Raw genomic sequence first — 22294 nt, 5'->3', positions numbered from 1 at the left:
TGGGGTTGGAGGGCCTCATTCGCCAAATGCTGTGTGAAAACTCTGGAGCGGGGTCAGGCCGTCCTGCCTCCGTGTGCACAGAAAAGGAAACAGAGGTCACCCCATGCAAGGTCACATGGCTAGTTCCTGACAAAGGCGCTTAGAGAACGCAGGTCTCCGGATTCCCAGATCGGTGCTCTTGGTTCTCCCGCAAGGCTGCCCCCTCCTAAAGACCCACTTGCCTCTGTGTTAGACTCCAGCTACTTTTGTATTCACACCGCTGGGTCACCGAGAAATTCCATGTGGGATGGACATTCGTCATGTGACTTTCAGGGGCCTTGACTCACTCCCCTGACAGTCCTTTGTGTCCTTGACTCCTGGACACTCATCAGTGGCTCTGTTCTCTTTTGTGCATTTATTACTGTCATTCTGTGGGAGCAAGCAGGAACTTTTCATGCCCCGTGCTCAGAGGACAGCCCTTCTCAGCTGACCCGACCCAGGGCCAACCTGCGCCAGTCACACCTGCCCATGCCTTATCCTCCAGGGGCTCCAGGGACAGTGGATCCCGAGGACAGGAGGTGGAGGTAGCTTCCTGGTATGAACTTGGCCTCTCTCGGGATGGTGGCCAAGGCCAAGGCCAAGTCTTATGATGCCACGTGCATGCACGAGAAGCTTTCCTGTGGACGGTGCGGCTGACTGGCCAACCCTCTGGGCAATGCAGACGATTGTTCACACTCCTCAGTGAGGGAGCTGAAGTCCAGAAAGGTCTGATGCTTCACCCAATGTCTCAAGTTAGCAGGAGTCAGGGAAAGGGTGCCAAACCATAGTTTCCCATTCTAAGTGCAGGACTTTCTTCAGCCTACCAGGCAGGCTCCCCAGCTCACCTCTGCCCTCCCCAAACCCAGGGCCAGATTTGGTGAGATCGCTCAGCCACCGGTGTTTCAGGGCCATTTCTGGGCTCAGCGCTCCCCTCTGTGACACCAATGTCTTAGAGCAGAGGACCCATGCTTCCTTCGTCCAGACCCTTGCCCAAGAACACCTGTCGGTGGTCCCCACACAGGAAATGCCACCGCAAATAAAGAGAAAAGTGAACCCAAGCGAACCACATGCTCCTCAAACTCCTTCTCTCATCACCAGGGCCAGCTGTAATGTGACAGTGGGCCTGTCCATTTGGGGCCGTCAAAACATCAGGGATCTACCTGGAAAGTACTAGAAACTGCAGTTACTGGACACATGCTAAGGACAGACTTCAAATTACGAACAGAGGTGACGGCAGCAAGGAAAGCCAGCAAAGGAGGACGTCTGTGTGGGGGCAGTGGTCAGAAAAGGAGGCTGCCCTGAGTCATGGAGGGCCACTGGAGAAAACCTCTCTACTTTTCTAGAACCTCATCTGGCTCCAAACATGACAACTTTCCCAGAAATCCTGCATTAAAAGGGCGGGCTCAGTAACTTGTTACTATAACCTGCCCCCACAGCAGCCAGTGATGGAACCAAACACATCCATGAACTGTGGAATTCAGAGGATCTAACCCTTGAAAACATGGGTGGCTCTCAGCTACTCGGCTGAAATCTTTAAGAGGGAAAATGAAAGTTATCCTAGTGAAGAAAAAAATCAAGCCTCAGACCACAGGGTAAAATCCTGCTGCATTTCCAGTATGTGGGCCTGCCCTAAAGACGTCAAACTTGCCAACCCCACAACCGCAAGAATCATTCCAAAATTTAAATCTCTTTATGTGTATGTCTGTGTGAACATCACACATTCATATATATGTGTACATGGACATATCCACATATACATGCATACACACATATATGTTCATGTTATAAGTACTTACAGTCTTTTTTCTTAGGAGACCCTATCTGATAGTGATTTTTGTACCTAGCATGGTTCTAGAAGAACAGAGTCTTAAATATGTGTCTTCTAAAATGGTTCTGGGGTTTCTGGAATTGGCTCAATAATCTGAATAAATTTAAAAGCAAACAACTCTTTAAAAAGAAAAAGAAAAAAAAGAGAAAGCATGAACTCAGGGCAGATTACTATGATTATGAGTCATTTACAGCGCAGCAGCTAGGGACCCTGCAGGCCGGGTGACCAGAAAGACCCCAGACTAGAAGTCAGTGGTGTCAGGTCCCCCTCACACGCTGCCGGTGGGCATGTGGGGTGGCACAGTCACCTGGGGAGACAATCTGGCAGTTTCCTATAAGGTTACACGTACACTCGCTGTACGACCCAGCAACCCCGCTCCTGGAATTTACCCAAGACGAATGAAGGCCTGTATCCTCACAGAGACTCACATGTGAAACAGCAGCTTTATTTATAATTGCCCCAAACTGGAAACAACCCAAATGTCCACCCACGGGACATTTTGTCCATCACACACTGTGATCTGTCCATAGCACAGAATACTGCTCAGTAAAAAACTAAAGTACATCTACACAACCACGTGAATGAACTGGAAAAGCGTTATGCGGAGGGAGAGACGCCAAATTAAAAAGTCTCCAGACTGTGGGATTCTGCATGGCCCACACTCCAGCCGAGGCAACACTGTGATAACAGAAACCAGCCCCGGGGCTACTGCACCTGGTGGTGTGAGGAGGGAACTTTTCTAGGGTGACAGGAGGGCTCTCTATTCCGTTGTGACGGTGGTTTACACGAATGTTTGCCTCTGTCAGCACACAGAGAACAGCATATTCGACACTTAATTCTGCTGTACATTAATTACACCACAATAAAGCAATTAGAACATTACTCAGTTCCTCTTCCTTAGCAGGAAGGGGCCCCTGCTGGCTGTGACTTAGAGAAGTCACAGGACCCTGCTGTGCCCTGACTGTCCGATCTGGAGAGGGGGCTGTGTGACAGTCCTCAGACCTGAAACTGTAGGGATGAGGTCAGAGAATGTGAGAGAACGCACAGAGCCTGGACTGACATGGGAGTTCAACTGATGCCTGCTTCTGCTTCCCTCCTTGGTGCAAAGGAACCACCCTACCGGTGTGGTAAACCCCACAGCCAGCGGGGGTCAGGGACGAGCCAGAGGACTCGGTCAAGTACCGAACCCCTGGGGAGAGCAAGGGACAAAGGCGGGCCCACCCAGACAAGGATGGGGGCCTACAGCCCAAGTGGGGCACCGCGGGTGGAGGGAAGCTTGCGGCTGCAGCCACTTATGGGGCTGGAGGGAAGACGGAGGCCAGCACAGAGAGGGTGGCGAGGGCCGGACCTCTGTGGACCATTCTGCACAAGGCCAGCCTGGCTGGGGCCTCCAGGCCTCTCATTTCCTCTACCTTAATAAGAGATCATGCAGCAAGTGCCTGCCCACAACTGCATCATCTCCCGTCCCCGGCTTAAACATAGAGCCGAGCCAGAGCAGGACAAAGTCTCCTTTATAACCCACTGCGGCCTGTTCCCACTGCTGCTTGAACCCTGAGGCTCTGTGACCCGGAACACCAGCTTCGGCCACTCCCCGGCACTTTCCGCAGGCGCCAGGACAGTGCATTCCTCTGCCTGGCTTCTGGGTACATGCCATTATTTATCGTTATCTTCAGAAGGAGCTAGAAGCTTCTGTGGGCTGGGGTCAAAGAGAGGACGGGTCTGCAGGACTTCGAGGAACCGTAAAAGGCTTGGAAGTGAACGGTGCCAGCTCTTCAGTGTCTCACTGTACTTGAGAAGTCCCTCCCAGCACAATACACTTACCAGCCAAGGCAGGGTTAGTTTTTGGTTCATACAGAGCGAAGGCGAGAATTTCCTCAAGTCACTGGAGGAGAGTAGGAATGAGGCAGAAAGGGGCCACTTCAGAGCACGTACAGGACACCAATGCTGCCAGAGGCAGAAGTGAGCTGTCAGTGCAGAAACAGAGGAGGAGGACAACGAAGCTGGGACGACAAAGGAAGGCAGGGGAACCAACGGTGGGTGCCTCCGGTCATGAGCCACTGTCACCAGCAGGAAAGCCTGGTAGCTGACAGCATATCCCTCCTCCCGGGTGTCTCCCTAAACCTTCCCCGGCATGCCATCCGGTGGCAAACAGCTCACTTCCCAGGACCCTCTAATCAGATACTCTGCAGCTCCCTGACACTCAAACGCCCACCCAGGTTCTTTCCATAAAACCCAGCATGCTACGTGAGATGACATCGACACCGCTCCCTGAAAGTGCTGGAAAACGAGGCAAAATGAAGGAAACCCTGAAGAACAGGCAAGAGAACAGAAGCCCCGATGGAAACAGGAGCTCGAGCAGATGGAGAGGGCTGGAGAGGAAAACGGCTCACATATCATATGAAGGCAACATTTAGAGGCAGAGGTGTGACAGGTGGTGAGAAAAGGTGAAGCAGGCGGGCAGGTGAGGCCCAGGCAGTGCGGCCCCATTAGCGGGCTGAAACCCCCCTCAGAGCTGCCCACGCTCTCAACCTCAAATGACGCCAAGGCCCAGAGACTTCTGGAGCCCGGCCACAGCGGCCCCGCCAAGATTAGGACAAGAACAGCAAGATATCCCAAGGAATGCAACAGTGGGGTCCAAAGGTCTTGCATTTATGGCTCGGCAACTATGTACTGTGGCCTAAATCCAATCTCCAAATGGCCACTGGTGTCCAAGGCAACCTGCGGCCGGTCAGCTGACCAGGGAGACGCCCAGGCCCTGAGCGGGCGCTCAGGTGCTCTCCTCCCTGGGCCCCATTCCATTCTGACACTAACCCCCATGAGTGGCTCCTATTGTTTTACAGATGAGGAAATAAATGGGAGCTTAGAAGAGTTAAGTAGCTTGCCCCAAATCCTACTGCTGGCTCAGTAACAAATGCTTATTGAATGTTGGCTGGGTGGGCAGATGGAAGGATGACTGGAAGGACAGATGGACAAGGGAAAGGCCAGGCTGACAGATGGCTTCAGTGTCATCCTCCTCCTGGGACGCCACTCGGACCTTCGAGGCCTGTCAGAGGAAGCAGGGAGAGCAAAGGGGAAAGCCAGAGCGGCGGCCCAGGAACGGAATGGCACCGACAAGTATTTATGACACCTCTGTGTTGTTGGAAGACGAGGAAAAATTACCAAAAAACACAGAGAAGGCCCCTTCATGCCTTTAAGTTTTCAAATACAGGAGGAGCTGGAAACTTCCAGGGGGTAGGGTCCAAGGGGTCCATGGCGGCTCTCCTGCCCCACCCCCACCCCTGCCTCAAGGGCTTTCCTCTGGGTATTTGTGGGCTCAAAGTTTTCAGTGAGACGAGAAACAGGACACCCCAGAGATCACACCCAGAGCAGGAGAGGCGCCTCACAAAAGCCCTTCCCTTGCAACTAACTCTGCTTTGTTCAAAGTGAGATCAGATTGGGCATCTGCACTTTTACTCGATGCTTGATGAAAACCAGATCCCAGATGCCTCCCAGCACTGCCTCCCAGCCCCTGCCCTGAGGAAAATAATGTGAGTCAGCCAGGCCCCCTGTGTTCCGGGCTGCAACAAAGACTGGCCTCGTTCAGGGGCCTCGCTCCACGCTCCTGAGCCTTGAAGAAAAGACACACTTTCCCTCTTTGGAGAACAGGAAAGATTAAAAAGCACCTTGTGCTAAGTCTAAGCTGGAGGTCTGGAACTTCTCCCTGAAGCTCCAAGTCCAGTTCCACTGATGACTGAGACACTCAAGCTGGTCGCCAGTGGATACCAGCCACTTGACATTTCTGGAACCTGTGGAGAGAGCAGCGGTCTCCCCACCACAGCTCCTGAGCAGGGAGCGCCTACCCTGGGAAACTAAACAGCCTTGGGGGACAGGAACAAGGAGTGGACCGGCCCTCCAAGAACACCAAGAGCCCCAGAGGGAGAAGGAGGGGCAGCCCACTCAGCGCAGACCTCTGAGCAAACCACGGCAGGAGGAGGTGTTAAAGTGTAACCTGAAGGGGCGCCTGGACGGCGGGACAGTCATCTGCCTTAGGCTCAGGTCATGATGTCAGGGTCCCGCTCAGCGGGGAGCCTGCCACTCCCTCTCCGTCTGCCCCTCCTCCTGCTTGTGCTTTCACACTCTCTCTCCGTCAAATAAATAAAATCTTAAAAAAAAAATGTAACGTGAAGACCCCATAGCAGCTGGATCCTACACAAACAGCAGTTAGCAACGCCACCCCACTGCAACGGCAGATCTAGCTTCCACGACGCTCTCCCAGCCAAAGGTGGAGCGAGCGAAGTCTGATGCTGGGAGGAGGCCCTTCTCCCCTCGTGGCCACACGCAAGGTCCCTACGCACAGTCCCTGCCCCTCAGTACCAAGCATGTTCTGGCCGGGTGGGAGGGTGGGGGGGGGAGGTGGGCTGGGGATGGGAAGAAATGCAGGAATACCAGCTCTTAGCTGCCTTCCTTCGCCAGGAGATGACGCCTGTTACTTCCTCACCCATCTCATTGGCCCCACAACACTGCGAACCTGGAGGAGTGTGTGCAGATCTGTGTTGTCCCTGCCACATCATCCCAAGCCCCGGCCTTTCATTCCCAAGGCCTGACCCGTATTTTGAGAAGAATTCAAGGTCCCATTGCTTAGATCTTCCACCATTACCTCAAAACCCCAGTGACAGAGACCAGACAGCATTGTCCTAAACTCGATCCCCTCTTTCAAATTTCCATTTTACGTCATTTCCCAAGCCATCACACTCAGACACTTAGAGGCAGCTTCTAGACTTCCCCTTTTCGCCACATTCAATCAAGCCTTCTCTCAGCAGTTACTTCATTCCTTTCCAATTTTCCTCTGCTATCTTCCTCCCCTGCCTACCGCTTTCACCTCGCATCTCACCACCTGGAACTGAATTATTCCACTTGGCTTTTCCCGTCTCCCCTTCTGACTGGCCTGGTACGTGGCTACCTCCCCATAACCCTCAAGGTCCCCTTTTCCAGCTTCTTCCCTGCTCCCAACCCTCTCCACTGCATGGGTTAAGGGTCACCTTCTGAGCCTGCAGCTGGCCATGCTCTAGAATCTGACTGTGGCATTAGTCAGGACATAATCTCAACTGTTCTCCAACAGTGCCACGTCCACTCCTGTCCCTGCAGGCCTGCTCATGCCATCCGCTGCCCGGAATGCCCTTCTGCTCTTCCCACACAAATCCTAATCCCACATCAGGATCCAATCCAAACACAATTGCCTCCTCGTCCTGCTTTGCCTACCCATGGACTTAGCTCCCTCCTTTCTGGCTTACCCGAGGGCTCAGCACTGGCTCTGAAGAGAGTGCCTTCTGATGATCAGCTGAACTGTACTGTTTCATACGAATAAATCCTACTTCTGCTCCTCTGAGGGAGTGTCTAATACAGGTGGCCTTCGACTATAAGTAGCAGAAAACACCAACTCAACTGGCTGAAACAGTGAAGACAGGAAGTACGGAGCTCGACCTGCTCAGTGTTCAGTGGCTCTGGATCCTCTCCCTCTGACGGCTCAACAGCTTTACTTTCCTCATGGTGACATGACGGCTGCCTCACCTCCAAGACTCTAGTGGAAGGAGCTGTCCTTCTTCTATGTTTCTAAGAGAAGACATTTTTCCCAGAATCACCACAGCGGACTTCTCATATCTCACTGGCCACGAACAACTCTGTCACTCACTCACGTCTACACTACGGGCCTCCATAACTGGCTTAGATCGGTCAGCTTTTACCCTGGAGCCAGAGGCGGGGTCACTTTTCCTTGAGTGGTACCGGAAGAGAGACATGACTTTCGAACCAAATGAGGGCTCTGCCGTCAAGAAAAGAACAGCTGTTGTGTAGGTAACCAAGGGTCTGCCATAGGCTGTGACCAACATCACACATTTGTGTTTTCCAAACTCGCCACCCCCATCCTGTGCTGGCACATAAGACGCTCAACAGTGAGCTGTGCCGTTGAGCCAAACTAGAAATTATCCTGTGGGTGTGAGAAAATAGTGAGCATTACAATGGAGTGGCACAATTGGACATTTGTGCAGAGAAACCAGAAAGAGGGCCAATAAATCCAAACAGATGCAAAAAAAGTACTCAGCAGAAGAGGTTTGGGAAGCTCTGGTCCCAGCCCTTGGCTGGGCCCAACTCCCAGTTCCCTGGATAGGGAGTAGGCCACGGGCCAGAGCCCTGGGCTTCTCCCAGCAGGGCCCAGCTGGGCCTTCTCCTCAGTTCAACTCTTGCCTCCAATGGGCCCGTGATCTACGAGACCAGCCCACAACCTGGCAGGCACAAAGGAAGCTCACAATGAGGGCTGTCAGTGCCTAGCGAGTCACCAAGCACTTCGTAGGCACACACGGATCTGTTGACTATAAGAACGTGTGAGGTCTGGGCTGGAAAAGCAAGCGTTCCCTCTCCTCTGGACTAAAGAGATGGCTCCTTCAGTTGCCCCGATGGGGCTCTCATCCCTCATTCCTCTTGGGCCACCCTGCTCAGATCTTTGTCTTCATCTCAGCTTTCCAGCACTTTCTCCCGGAGTCTCTGGGCTACAGATAGCACTCCAGGCCCCAGATACACATGCCTCCACCTGAGGCTGGGAAATGTGCCAAGAACTTCACAGAAAACACACGCACCACAAGGCTGTGAAGCCCCACTGGTGCACCATCTCTACCTGACATCACAGGGCCTCGAGTTTTGGCTCCTGGAAATTTCAGAGTTCCTTCTCCAATACCGTAGCGTCATCTCCTTGGCTAACGAGAACTGTGTTAAATGCAGCGTACTCTAAGAGCTCAGCGGATTATAATACGTATTCAAAATTCAATACATATTGACTGAAGAGCTATTACGTTGAACCTTATGACACTGCTGATATTCAACTGTTGCTGACCTACAAACGGGGCAATGTTGCACAACTCAATTTAGTATCTCCTCTGTGCCAGGCAACAGGCTAGGAAGGGCTTGGGACACGACGACACCCACATAGTCCCTGTGCTCATGGGGCTTACAGTCTAATGCATTAGACTGTGCATTACAAAGTAACATACTATCTAGTTTTGCTCCTGTAATTAACAACATGTGTGCTTATTTGTGGACTGCTTGACTTCTTTGCTAGCCTATAAAGCTACCCAAGGATGGAGATCGTTGTCTTTTCTGTATAACACACTGCCAAGCACGTGGCAGAAAACATCAGATATTTGCTCAACTTACTGACTCATGTTAATATAGGTAAGTGCAGGTGCTGCAGCAGCATGGCGGGGGAGGGTAAGATCAAGGACTTGACTAACTTGGGAGTTCTGATATTGCTAATAGGGTTGAATTAGGTCTTCGCGAAACAGGTCTTTATACCACACAGAGTCTACCGGCAGCGAACATACACAGGGTTTCATAGGGACTACTTAAAATACTTAAGAGAACAAACTGTTTTCATGCACAATCCAGTTTTTCAGAAACTCCATTTACATAAACAATTGGTACGCTAATTGCAAATCATTCTCATTTCTCTCCTGAAGCAGGATCCCCAAGGATCTTTTATTAGGCGCTCTATTAGCCTCGTTTGAGTTACGGTATTTACTTAAAAGTAATAACAGTGAAGTTCTTGGAAAATATTTGGTAATTCAAACATTTTTCTAATTTTAAACTAATCCTCATTAGTCTCCATTTTTAGGGATTTTACCATCATATGGAGAGAGAGTACCAAAGTCTGCACCTACGGGAATATTCGCCAAATTCCTTTGCAGGAGGACACTTCTGACAGCGAGAACCCGAGCTAACCACCGAAAGGGTTGAAAACAGCACAGCAAGAAATGACAATTTGAAGAGTGACTGTAAGAGGTGCCTGCGTGACTCAGTGGGTTAAGCCTCTGCCTTCGACTCAGGTCATGAACTCAGGGTCCTGGGATCAAGCCCCACATCGGGCTCTCTGCTCAGCAGAGAGCCTGCTTCCCCCTCTCTCTCTGCCTGCCTCTCTGCGTACTTGTGATCTCTCTGTCAATTAAATAAAATTTGAAAAAAAAAAAAAAAGTGCTAAACCGGGCACTCACGTTGAAGAGTGACCATAATCCAATTTAGTCTAATCAATGATGCACACACAAAGTCACGTTCCATTTCTAAGAAAAGCACATGAAAACTGTAGAACCTGCAGCCCTGATCTTTCTGATTGACCTGCTATAACATAATGACAAACGTCGGTGAACAGCACTGACCAACAGGCCTCTTGTGTATCTTGCATCCTCTCCGAGAGAGCCAGCCCCAGACACACTGCACAGACATCGGTGAGCTCGGCTGGTATCTTCATGCGTGTTTGGCCTCTCGTCCTCTGCACCGGCTCTGAGATTTACTGACACACTGGTCACATTCACGGAGCATCTCGAACGTTCTTGCCATGGCAAACGATCAGCAGGCCCTCTCCCCAGGCCAAAAGCCAACAAAGATCTGTCGCCAGCAAGGAGGACGCCGGACCCTCCGAAGGATGCCAGAGTCCCCATCCCGCCTCCTCTGCAGAACCTCACAAATCTCGTGGATGCAGGCGGGATGATCAGGGTTGGAGGAGATTATGCTCTGAATGTCTTAAGAGATTAGGTACTTAAAATCCTCCACATGACTTCAGTCATCCCCGTTACAGATGACAGAGTAAAAGCCTACTTGATTAAAGCTGAAGGCCTATACATTTGCAAAAGGGAAAATAAGCAGAAGGAAACAAGAGTCAGATTACTGATGGGCACAGCACCAGCGCTGGGACATCGGGGGCTGCTGAATAAATTATGACAAGGAGGCACATGCAGTAATCACAGACTCACCATAAATACCGCAGCCCTCAAGGCTCTCGTATTCACTTACTTTCCCCCAAAGCATAGATTGAATCTGGCCTTGTCCTCGAAGGAGGCCTGGCTCTCCCCAAATTCCAAATATGGAAAATTACAGCTCTTCTGTGGTGATGGGGGGAGGGGGGGTAAAAGTGGAAAGGCAAATGTTTGTATTACGTCATGTTTTCATTTTAAAACAAAGACTGCGCACACCAGACTCCCTCTCTGTTCTGTGAGGGGTGGTCTCCAGTCCCTCCACTCTCCCCCAGCCCAGGCCTATGGCAGTCCCTTCCTCACCTCCAGAATACTTGCCCTTTAAGAGAAGAGGATTACACATGAGATCCCTAAGGATTCTCTCCAAATACATTCAAGCCCAGAGGCACATGAGTTCTTAATCTACTTTCTCTCTTCCAGAAGTTCACCAGTGGGTGGAGAGCTGCTCAGAAAGGTTGGAATCAGACGTGTGAGAAAGGAGTTACAGATGCTGTTCCTCCAGCCAGCAAGGGACCCGGGACCCCCAGCAGGGGGCCACAGCCCATTCTGACACAGGGACAGAGAAAGGGCTAGGCAGGGCACTCCGATGCGAGCTTGCTTGTTGGTAATGGAAGACTAGAAGAAAGATGGCAACACTGTCCAGCATGCTTCCTTGGATACTAAAACATCAGAAGACCTTAAGACACTATTCAGCAAATCATCTCTAAACAGCATCCTAAAGGGTGGTCTAGATTCAGGAGAAGCCTAGAATGACTCCACGTGCCATCACTGATAATCTAACCGACGTGTCCATGTGGGAAGCAGAACCCCCAATAGACCAGCCAACTTCCAGCCAACACAAAACCAGCATGGAACAAATCCGATGAGGCACACCAGGAAGGCCTTGGAAGAGTCTTCCTGGTGGAGGAGGAGGGCTCCATCCAGATGCTCTGGGGAGTAGCAGCCACCAGCTTTGGGGATGGGGTGACTCCCACCCAGCACAGTTTCCAACCTGCCTGGAACCTGCGACTTGGAGGACTGGTGGAGAAAGGGGAAGCAATGATCGATGAATGCTTAAGGGTAGCAGCCCTGGGTCAGAGGACGGCATCTGGCAAGGTACAGCCTTGAAGAGCCTGGACTACCCTGAGTGGACACAACAGTTTCTGGAACCAGGCCCAACACTGGAGGGGGCACTGAGCTGTCCCCACAGGCTCCCCCCACAAGGCTCCCCGAGGGGAGCCACTGTGTAAGAAAGTAGGGAGGAGGAGTATAAGACAGGAGACACATCAAGCTTACCACCACCACAGCCCCCACATGAAGGGTCCTCGGGAGAAACCCTGGTGTGGAAGCCGCCTCCGGTGTGATGGGATGTATGTGATTGCTCTATTTTTCTTTTGTTCTGGCTTCCTAGAAACTCAGAGCTGAGGACGAAATTCCCAATTCCCAGAGACAGACAATATCCGCAGCGGTAAGTAAGGACGTTCCACGTATCCAGGACTTGGGATATTTGTGTATTTTCAAAAGAAAGAATTTGCGCTCGCGGGGCCACCCACCCCAGTCGCCCCCAATCAGTGACATTCATGTCTTACTCCTTCAGAGGCCATTGTCGGTGCCGATGGGGTATATGTAATTCACAGCTGCTAAAGCAGAGTTGAAAACAAACCAGGAGGAAAAGATGTTCAGTAACAGTAAGAGAAAAGACATACCTCAGGGACAGAAAAGAGTTCCCCCACGTCAGAGTGTTATTAATTAATTTCTCTATTTATTAAGATTAAAAATACAGATCCGGTGACTTCTTAAAATGTTTCTCACGATTTTACCTTTCAATTCTTAGTTATGGGAGGTAACCGAATGAGGAGCAGCTTGGAGCACACACTCGAATATTTGCTGGATAAACAGACCAAAAGTCTTCTCAGGAAAGTTGTGTAAGTGGTTTCTAGCAGAACAGGAGTCTCGGGTTGGGGAGGAGCAGGTAAAACCCCGATGCTGAAGAAGGGTTGACTACGATACATGAATCCAACCAGCACCCCTCCAAAATGGGGACTATTTTAAAAATCAGGTCTAAAGGTGACCGATCCAAGAAACCTGCATTTGCTTCCAGGGATTTAAAGAAAGTCGCACCAGTGAACCTGAGAAGTAACCCAACACTTTGAAATGATAATCTTTTTTTACAGAAATAGCTGCTTCCGCAGGGGTAGAGAAAAAAAAAATTGCTCTTATGGGTCTTAAACATCTGGTAGCTGGTAACCTCAGCAGTTACTCTAGTCCAGTTCATTCTAAATGGAAGAATCTTTGAGGAATTGAAAATGCAGGAAAATTTCCCTCATTTTCCCCCTAGCCTATGAAAAAACATGAAACTTGACTGAATTAGATCCCAAACCCAATATTTATGGTTATTCTCTTAACAAGTTTTAAATATGCTTCATTTGAATTCAACATAATTTTAAAATTATAACTAAAACAGTCAACAAAATATGTGTGTACCTAATTTGTTAAATGTATGTGTTTGGGAAGAAAATACTCAGAACAAACAAGTCAATTCTTTTCATTAAGTACATTAAAATTTAAGGGTAATGTTTATATTATGACTCTTGATATGGAAAGACAAAATTATTCCATGATATAGCTATTGAATGAGGTTCACTACTCCCCAATGATTTCACAAATTACAGTTCCAACTAGCTATAAAATAACCAAATCAGTTCTGATATGGCCATAAAATTAAGCCTGAAAAAATAGTGAGGTAAATTACCCCTTTAAAATCAAGTTGTTGAACAATATGTTCTGTATGATTCTATTTCTGTCAGAAAAAAAATCTATATTGGTGTGAATATATGCATAGAAATTTAAAAAAAAGATCTGGAAGAATATTTATCACATTTTAAAGAATATACATCAGACTCAGTAAGGGACAGAGGGCGGAGAGGGGAACTTTCACATTTTACCCTCCATCTGCACTGTCTGGATTTTTTATTCACAACTATATTCCCCTGTCACCTCTGTCAACAACTTAAAATCCAAAAAACAAAGCAAACAATAGAAGCTACCTTCTGAAATTGAAACCAATCTCTCATGATCTTATTTTTATACAATATTGTACCCTAAAGCACTTTATTTGTTGTTTTAAATTATGAGTTAATTCCAATCAAGTCTTCAGTGAAATTTAAGATTGATGGGATCGTTACATCTAAGAGGTTGTGAAACTTCTCTAGAAGTCTTTAAAAAAAAAAAAGAGGAGGAGGTTGTCCCTGAACAGGACAAGTGTGGACTGACCTACAGCAATGGCTGGTTTTTCAGCTCCACACTGAAAGTCCTTCCTAGCAAAGTCAGTCAAGGTCACCGACGCAATCAACGAATGGGCAGACACCGTCTAGGTTATCCAAGGGCCCTGAGGCTCTCAAAGTAACACGTGGGGTAGGAAAGCTGGCCGACTCAGACATTTCAAAACACCCAACAATGACTCCACTTCCCCTCCGCTGCAGATACAGGGCTAAGGTACCCAACAGATAAAGCCATGTGCGTTCTTTGGTCACGGGCAATGCAGAGTGTCAGATTAATTTTGCTTTAGAGCTGAACAATATCACTAGAGCAAGAGCGAGCAATCATATTGGTTACCACATAGGAGAAACAGATTAATTACTACTTAATGCTGAGAGACAGAAGATTTCAAATGGATGGGGCACCTGAGGGAAGGGAAGTTAATAAAAGGGGTCCCTGAGAAAGAGGTCAACAGCCTGCCTCATGACACATCTCTGTCACCAGCACACCACAGGCTGAGATCCAGTGCCCTGAGGGCAGAGACAGTGTTCTCAGAAGTCACCATGAGAAAAGAGGCATGGAGTGCCCTCCAAAGAATGGGAAAACGGGTGCTACAGACAAAAACAGTATTAAACACACAAAAATAAGGCCAAGTTTAGGCAATCCTGAACATGCTCCCAGACATCAAATAATCAGATTTGGGGAAAGAACACACAACCGGTATCAGATTCTCCCCCCATCCCCGCCCCGTTTTAATAAACGGAAGGCCTAGGGACCTGAAAGTCAAGGGGAATTCGGCCACGCATTTCTTTGAGTTCACAATTTTGTTAGAATGTCTTTGCCCTGATGATGTTCTGATGGATTCACGAAAGCTCTTTCCTTGGTACTGGAACAGGTCCCCTTCACTTCCACTCTAGACTCCCGCCTCCACGAATGCCTCCTACCCTCCCTGGCTACTTCTCCAGAGGTCCTCCAGGAGACCCACTTACAGCTCTCTGGTATCTTCCTTCCTTCTCAGGTCCAAATACCCAGACGTCATGCCAACTGACTGACTGCTCCTTCCAGCCCCAGCCACTGACACTGGAGAAGTCCTTGGGAAACCTCCTCAAAGCAGCCCCAATACGCCCATGGTGGCCTCCAGCCCTGCAAATCTGCCGGGTCCTCCCTGTCCTATTACTTAAGAAATGCCTAACATTCCAGCTCTTCCAGAAAGCCTTTCCAGACTGACCACTCGCAAGCTACTCCAGCCTCATCCCTCTCCTAGACAGAAGTTCCCTCCCTACTCCTGCTGAGCTGAAAACAAGAACAAACTTGCCCACCACCTCCTTCCCCCAAAGACGCCTGTCCTCGGAGAGCACGTAGTGTCACTGTCTTCCTGTGCATTTGCACAGGGATTTACTGCTTGCTTTACTACCGGCCTTAGAGGATCATCGCCTAGAAGACAGGGACGTTAGGCAAAGCCTGGGTCACCTGGATGACAGGGAAGAGGATATGTGGGGGGAGTTTAATTAAAGGGTTAATAGAGGATTAGGCAGAAACTTTGCTTCAACTCTCATTATCACAAAGCCTGTTATAAAGGTTTTTCAAATACATCTGATCACTTTCCAGCCTGAGTAGAGTTAATATAATTTAATCTTTGATTTAGGATCTTGCAGTGCCCTGAGGCTCATCACTCTCTTCTGCTACTATAATTATAGATGTGGAAGATGTAGAGACTGGACGGATGGTGGCCTGGAAGTTAATTTCTGGAATAAATCCTTACTACCACATCTTGCGATTTTTGCCTTTCGGAAAGCGGAGTTCAAAAATAAAAAACAAAATTTCCCTTAATTGAAGGTTCCAGTTAAGGGAGGTTCATTGCCATGGTCTTTGTTAAGTGCCCACCACTGTGGCCCACAATTAGTCACTTAATAAAGCGTTCTTGATGAGGGAATTTGGCAACATGTGATTTTCTACAAATGCAAGCTTGATTTTGACGCAACCACTCATTTCTTTGAAAATCAGGGGGCATTCACACACAGGTGTCCTAAATTTCCTTAAATTAAAAACCAATCCTTCACAAGGAGTTAGCTGTGCTCACTTTCAAGCAGCAAAGAAACAGGTGTCCAATCATGGCAAATGAAGAGCTCCCGAAGGAACCTAAAAATATTAATCAAGGAGCCATAATGGAGGATGCACGAGGCCAGGGACCAGGGGAGGCCAGCAACGGCGCCACTTCATTCAGTTTCCAGGCCAGGGCTCAGCGGAAGTGGTCCGCCTGGGCTCCTGGAGACCCAGCCTAAGCCCAACTCCCAAACTCATTACAGTCAAAGGCGGTTCTGTGTGTCCCCATCATCCCAGGTGCACTGGACCCTAAAACCACCGCCAGTCATTTCTCCAGACTCTACAGGGCCACCCTACCACCGTTACGACTGCTGCCTCCTCAGCACCGTCAGGATTCTACTGGGAACAGAATGATCCCTACATGGAAACCCTGCCCGTTTCGGAAAGCTAATGAAGTCCTCTCACACGGCGTCCTCCCGGCAACCACCGCCTACACTGAACTTCACTTTGCACTTCACAGGGGTCCTTGAACAGAAGTCAGGAGCTATGTGAACTTGAATGGGAAAGAAAAATACGCCTTTATTTTCAACTAACCTCTTTGTGAATGTGGACCGTTTGATTATGGATGCAGGCAGCCGTCACGACGATGTCTCTAGGACCTGTGACTCTGTCACAACAAAAATCACACATGCTTTCATATCACATCACGGTTGACACTGATACCTCAACATACCGTTTTCGTGCCTCACTATGCCATAATTACAATAATTGTTGGACCTGCTGCTAGGGGCTTGTTATTTAATGCGTTACTAAAGAAGCATATTGCTATAATCATAAATTGGTTTAATGTTTTGATGACTATATGATGACTATATTTCAATATAATTGATTTGCTTTGTTAGCCAATGTGTTTTTTTTTTTTTAAAGATTTTATTTATTTATTTGTCAGAGAGAGAGAGTACACACAAGCAGGCAGAGAGGCAGGCAGAGGCAGCGAGAGAAGCAGGTTCCCTGCTGAGCAAGGAGCCCGATGTGGGACTCGATCCCAGGACCCTGGGATCATGACCTGAGCTGAAGGCAGCGGCTTAACCAACTGAGCCACCCAGGCGTCCCGCCAATGTGTTTTTATTTGCGCATTTCAAAATGTTCTCCAGAGAAAGTTTCACCATACTGCCCCAAGGATCCAGGGCCCAAGAAAGGTTAAATGTCACCCTGTTTGTCGACATTTTAAAAGCACAAGTTCTAGAGCCCAACTTGGATTCAAATCTAGGCTCTGCCCATCTCTAGCGCTTGTCCTTTGAGCAAAACGACCTGAGCTCCCTGAGCCTTGAGTTTCCTTGTCCTGGGCAAGGAAGTCAATATCGAAACCATTTAGTCATCAAAAAATTAACTGAACACCTACTTACATTGTGCCAGGCATAAGGCTGAGTTCTGGGGCTACGGCAGTGAACATGATAGGGAGTGAACATGATAGTGAACATGATAGGGTCCTCCGTATGGAAGGGCTTTGCTCCGCCAAGTGTCTAGCAGTGGCTGGCACACAAGCGGTCTAAAAACACTACGGTCACTACTGTTAAAATCACAACACTGCCTGCGTGGTTGTATGTGGATTTACGTTGCTTCCCATTGCAACAACTGTTGGCTCATCTGGCTCTCACCCTCCTGGTAAGGCTTCTTAGAGGCCAGGGGCTGGGCCACACACTCAGAGGGGCAGCTGGCGAGATGGAAGAACACGGGCTTTGGACCAGAAGATCTTGGCTTCAAAACCCTCTGCTGTCACTCACTAGCTCTGTCGCTCAGCCAGCAAGGCACTGCTGACCTCCCACATCTGTTCTCTCCTCGGAACCTCAGTTTTTAATTGGACAGTCAGAATTAAGGATGCCATTTCTCAGCCTCCCTTGCAGCCGAGTACAATCATGCACTCAAGTTCTAGCCAATGGGGGTATAAGCAGAAGAGGGGAGGGCAACCTTCCAGAAATGTCCTTAAATTATGAAGTCTTGCCCTTCGCCAATCCTTTACCCCTTCATGATGGCTGGGGCTAGCACAGCCTTCTCAGATCATGCCATGACCTTGGGAATGGAGGCATGCGCGAGGGACGAGACAGAAGGGGCCTGGATCTCTGCCACTGTGAACACCATAACGAAATGGTACAGTAGTCTTCCTGAGGCAGGTTCCTTAACCTCCCTGGACCTCAGTAGCTCCATCTACACACAGGTGATGCTGGGAGTCCTCTATCCAGTGAGTGTATGTGGAGGACTTCATGAGACGGGGCTGGCTTCACAGCCAAGGCCAGAGCTAGGATAGGTGGTATCATTACTGTTCTTCCCTTACTGCAATGCAAAGTGCAGGGCACGGGGGCATCTTAACACGGCCTGGGGGGCATAGTGGTGACTCAGTAATTCGCAGAGTTGAAAGGCCTCCTAGCCGGTCTAGTCCTCCTGATAATTCCCTTCTCAGGCACCCTGGTCAAATGGTCCCCAGGAAAGGGACAGTGTACCACCCCTGCAACAACTGCTAGGGACGGTGTTTGTTCACCCATAAATCACGATCTTCAGAACTCGTCCCCAAGCTGCTTCACTTGTCTCTTCTGCCTTTGATCATGAGTCCTGCCTCCGAGCTCACTCTCATCAGAACATCAAAGTTCCCTTCAATCTCTTTTGGAAGAACCCTCTGGCCTCTTCCCTAACTAACAGCGTGGTAAGGGATCACTGCCTCGGTCCCATCCGATTCAAGCAAGCAGCCTCTCAAACTCTACACATGAAATTTGCCGCCGCTGGAGGAGAAGACGAATGGTCATGAGCCAGCTACAGGTTCTCCTGCGCTGATCCACAGATGTCCCAATCTCCTCTTTCCTGGCTCACACTTTTAAAGCTATTTCATCTTGTTTGCAACATCAGCACTGGCCTAGGAGGCGTAACTCTTCATGGCTATGCAAAACCGAAATTTGCTTCATGGGCCTGCAACTTACAATCATCTTTCTTGATTGTCCCCTTCCTGTTCTTGCAGACACAAATCCTAGTCTGTCTCTCCCACATTGCTGTCATTTTGCCACGTCCCTGTCACTCATGCAGGCTGCTGCCTGGCACAGCCCCGGCCCCCTCTCCCTCTCTCCTCATTCCCTCCTTTTTCACATGCACGCCACAGTCATGCCACGGTCACACCAGCCCCTGCTCGTGCTCTCTCTCTCATCTTCTGCCCCTCTGGCTCCACCCATTCTCAGCAGCGGAGACTTCACTAAACCTCGTGGCTCAACCAGGCCTGGGCTTCAGGTGGCTCTGGAATTGGCACAAGGGTGGCCGTGGCAGCCAGTGGCTCCCAAGCTGGGTGGGGCAGCCAGCGCTGCAAGAGGAAGAGACCAGACATAGCGGTCACTGTGGCTTTGGGTAGAACAGACACAAGGGCAGGAGTCAGCCCCCAGACAGGCCGAAAAGGAGGAATCTGATCCAAATCCCAGACGCTGGCAAAGGAAGGGAGCACAAAGCGTGGGTCCACAGGTGCGGAGGGAGTTGCTGGCATGTGGGAGATGGACCCCAGATCTTCCCTCAGGGACTGTCACGGGGTTTCCTGACTCAAACTGCTGTTTCTGGAGGCTGACAGCACCTGTACCTGCGCCACTGTGCAGAGTACTCAGCCTCATCCTACTTTGTACAAACAAAATTTGATTCTGGGTGTGTGACCCACATGAGCACAAAACCTTGGGATTCTTTGCTCTTTGAAATTCACATTACACATTAATTTACATTACACAGCAAGAATGCTGACGCATGAATCAGCCCACACCAGACTGCAAGGAGGAAATAAGACCCCCAACCTGGGTTTTGTTCCCTCCCCAGACACCTCCAGTTCTCCAAGGTTAGCAGTGAGGTTGGCAAGAGCCCCTTCCCTCCCTGCTGACAGTCACCCGGTGATGGGAGAAGTTGAGCCTTCAGCAGCGGGATGTAAAACACCAGGCACACCCACACTTCTAAACCTTCCCACCCTCACCCACGGCTGGTCCTCTGGTCGGTGGCCAGTGCTCCCCTTCACCGCCACCTTGAGGCTCCTTTCCTTCCCTCCCCGGCACCTGTTTCTAAGGGGGCAAGGGGGGAGGCAAGAGAAGAGTGTCAGGGCCCAAGGACCAGTCCACAGAGTGGCCCAGAGGGCGAGCAGCAGAGGGACCTGCGGGAGGCCTCTCATTTCTAGAGCAGCCAGAACAAACAAAAGGCACAAATGTCCCATTTCCTTGTTTTGCCATTGGTGTCTCCTTCTCCTGCCCTGGGCCCCACCCTTCCACCCAGCCCTCTATCCCGCCTTAGCCATCCCACCCTCCTCCAACTCCCCAGGGCCTTCCTTGTTTGTCCTCTTGAATCCACATGAATCACTAATTACTGATTTAAACCCAGACACTAAGTCAATGACAAATGCAGTATGAACAAATATCAATGGGATATTCAGGACTGGTGCACAGAGAGCTATCTGCTTTCTTAACTCTGCCTGAACAGAAGGGAGACACGGGGACACCTTATCCTCACCCATGCCTGGGCACGGCACCAACTAACCTGCCCGGGGACCCTGTGTCTGAGTGTGTGCCGGGCGGGCAGGGCTGGCACTAATGAACTCACACACTGGTTCTTTAACTTGGAACTACCTGGGAGAGCAGAAAGACTGATGCCTGGCTCACCCTCCCAGAGAATCTGGTTTCATTGGTCTGGGGTTGCTGCCGGAGATCGGGACTTTTAAAAGCTTCCCCCAGGGATTACGACATGCACCCAAGTTTAAGAACCACTGACTGCATGTGTTTATTATGTGTTCCAGACATTTTTCAAAGCAGTCAAGGTGTTCAGGACACCTTATAGCCTTTCACTGTCAAGATAGTCCTTGGAGGTATCATCCCATTTTACTGAGGTTTAAATGGCCATCAAGATGAGGCTCAGATTCAAATCAGGCTCTCAAATTCCAAAACCTGTTCTTTCCACCCAACTGTGAACTCCTACAAGCATACAAACAACGCATCAGAGCAATCTCCACTGCCAGCAGGTCATAAATAAACTCCATAAATGCCAAATATCTAGATTCGGAAATGCAGACACCATAGGCAGCCATGGTGACCTCTTCACGGAGGGGACAGAACCACACAGAGGTCAGAGGGTGGGCTCCTGTGCGAGGTCTGAGGAGATGGACAGAGAGGATGCATCAGATCCTGGCTAGGAAGTTTATCCTAGACCCAAGATGTGTCCTCAGATACTAAACATAAGCCGATGTTTGATGGTATAGAAAATATGGGCAAGGTGGGGGGGGGGGCGCTCTGCAATGGGAAGGGGATCCCTAGGGCAGGTATCAAGGGTTTACCTCTTGGGGCCACAGTTCCTCATCCTGCTCTAAGCGTTCTGGCCTTCTGTAGGTGCACCAAAACCATTCCTAACACATTCCCTCGCAAGCAGCTTCCCCTCCTCCAGTCTCTCTTCTTCCAGAACTATGCTCTGAGTTTCCTTGGTGAGGGGACATAACACTGGCATCCTCAAACACTTTTAGGCTCCAGGCACTCAGGCAGGGCAATGCATCCCTTCGCCACCCTATTCCACCCATGACTACTCCCCACCCCCCAAAAAGGCAAAACAAAACAAAAAACGCAGCATCATTACCACCAAACCAACTTTCCCCACAGTAAGAATAACGCTGCCACTTCGAATTTGGAATTAATGTGAACCAGCACAGCGGGTAAGACACTGAAGTTTATAAGGCACATGGAGTCCCTAAACCACTGACGTGCAGATGGGGGGATCTCACCGCAAGGCAAGGCTGGGGACAGACACTTCAAGGACAGTCGATGTTCCTTCTTAAAGACAGCAAACAATATCTCACCGTTCCTTCCGGGTCAAAATAGGGCCTCTTGGTACCCTATTTCCTATATCACATCCAACCTGTGATACATATCTGCTGTGTGCCAGTGTCCCCCAAAGCCAAGTGTTGATGGGAAAGAACCACAAGGAATTACAGGAACCAACAGCAGGTTAAACTTTCACATCGATCGCACTGATAAGCAGAGCCACTTACCCAGCACAGCCAGACAACTCAGCACTGGGAAAAAGCACTTCATGTCGGCAGCAGAGAAGAGACACAACACAGGACGCTCCCTCTTCTCTCGCACTTAATCTCTCATTTCTGGCAATCCACTTATAGTTCCAGAGGACAGTTTTGGAAATAGAATGTAACTCAAAAAATGAAAACAGGTTAAAGAGAAGAGATCAGCAAGATGGGGGGGGAGGGGGTGGCCAGTGGCTTGTGTTGAACTCCCCTATGCTAAAAGAAGGGTCCAGAACAATTCTGAAGGCCCTCTAGGCTTCTGCCACATCGTGTGCCTTGCGGTTTCCACTGGAATTGTAGATTGCAGTGAATTAATCCTCAAGGAAAAGGGAA

General features: G+C 49.6%; 1 protein-coding gene across 3 annotated transcripts in view; it reads right to left on the bottom strand.

The window, feature by feature from the left end:
- The window catches only part of IGSF3 (immunoglobulin superfamily member 3), a gene marked incomplete at its 5' end in the record, with an annotated part of 93066 nt that extends 71092 nt beyond the window's left edge, over nucleotides 1–21974 (bottom strand). For all 3 annotated transcript variants that reach the window (XM_080802095.1, XM_080802096.1, XM_080802097.1), the window contains one exon: nucleotides 21932–21974. In XM_080802095.1, the coding sequence (XP_080658221.1) occupies nucleotides 21932–21974 (43 nt within the window). The remainder of the gene's footprint in view (nucleotides 1–21931) is intronic.
- Between the last annotated feature and the right edge of the window lie 320 nt (nucleotides 21975–22294).

The sequence above is a fragment of the Martes martes genome, assembly GCF_963455335.1.
Source record: "Martes martes genome assembly, chromosome: 4".
In the NCBI taxonomy this organism is placed as follows: Eukaryota; Metazoa; Chordata; class Mammalia; order Carnivora; family Mustelidae; genus Martes; species Martes martes.
The sequence above is the reverse complement of the archived record's forward strand: the minus strand, read 5'-3'. Positions and strand labels throughout refer to the sequence as shown.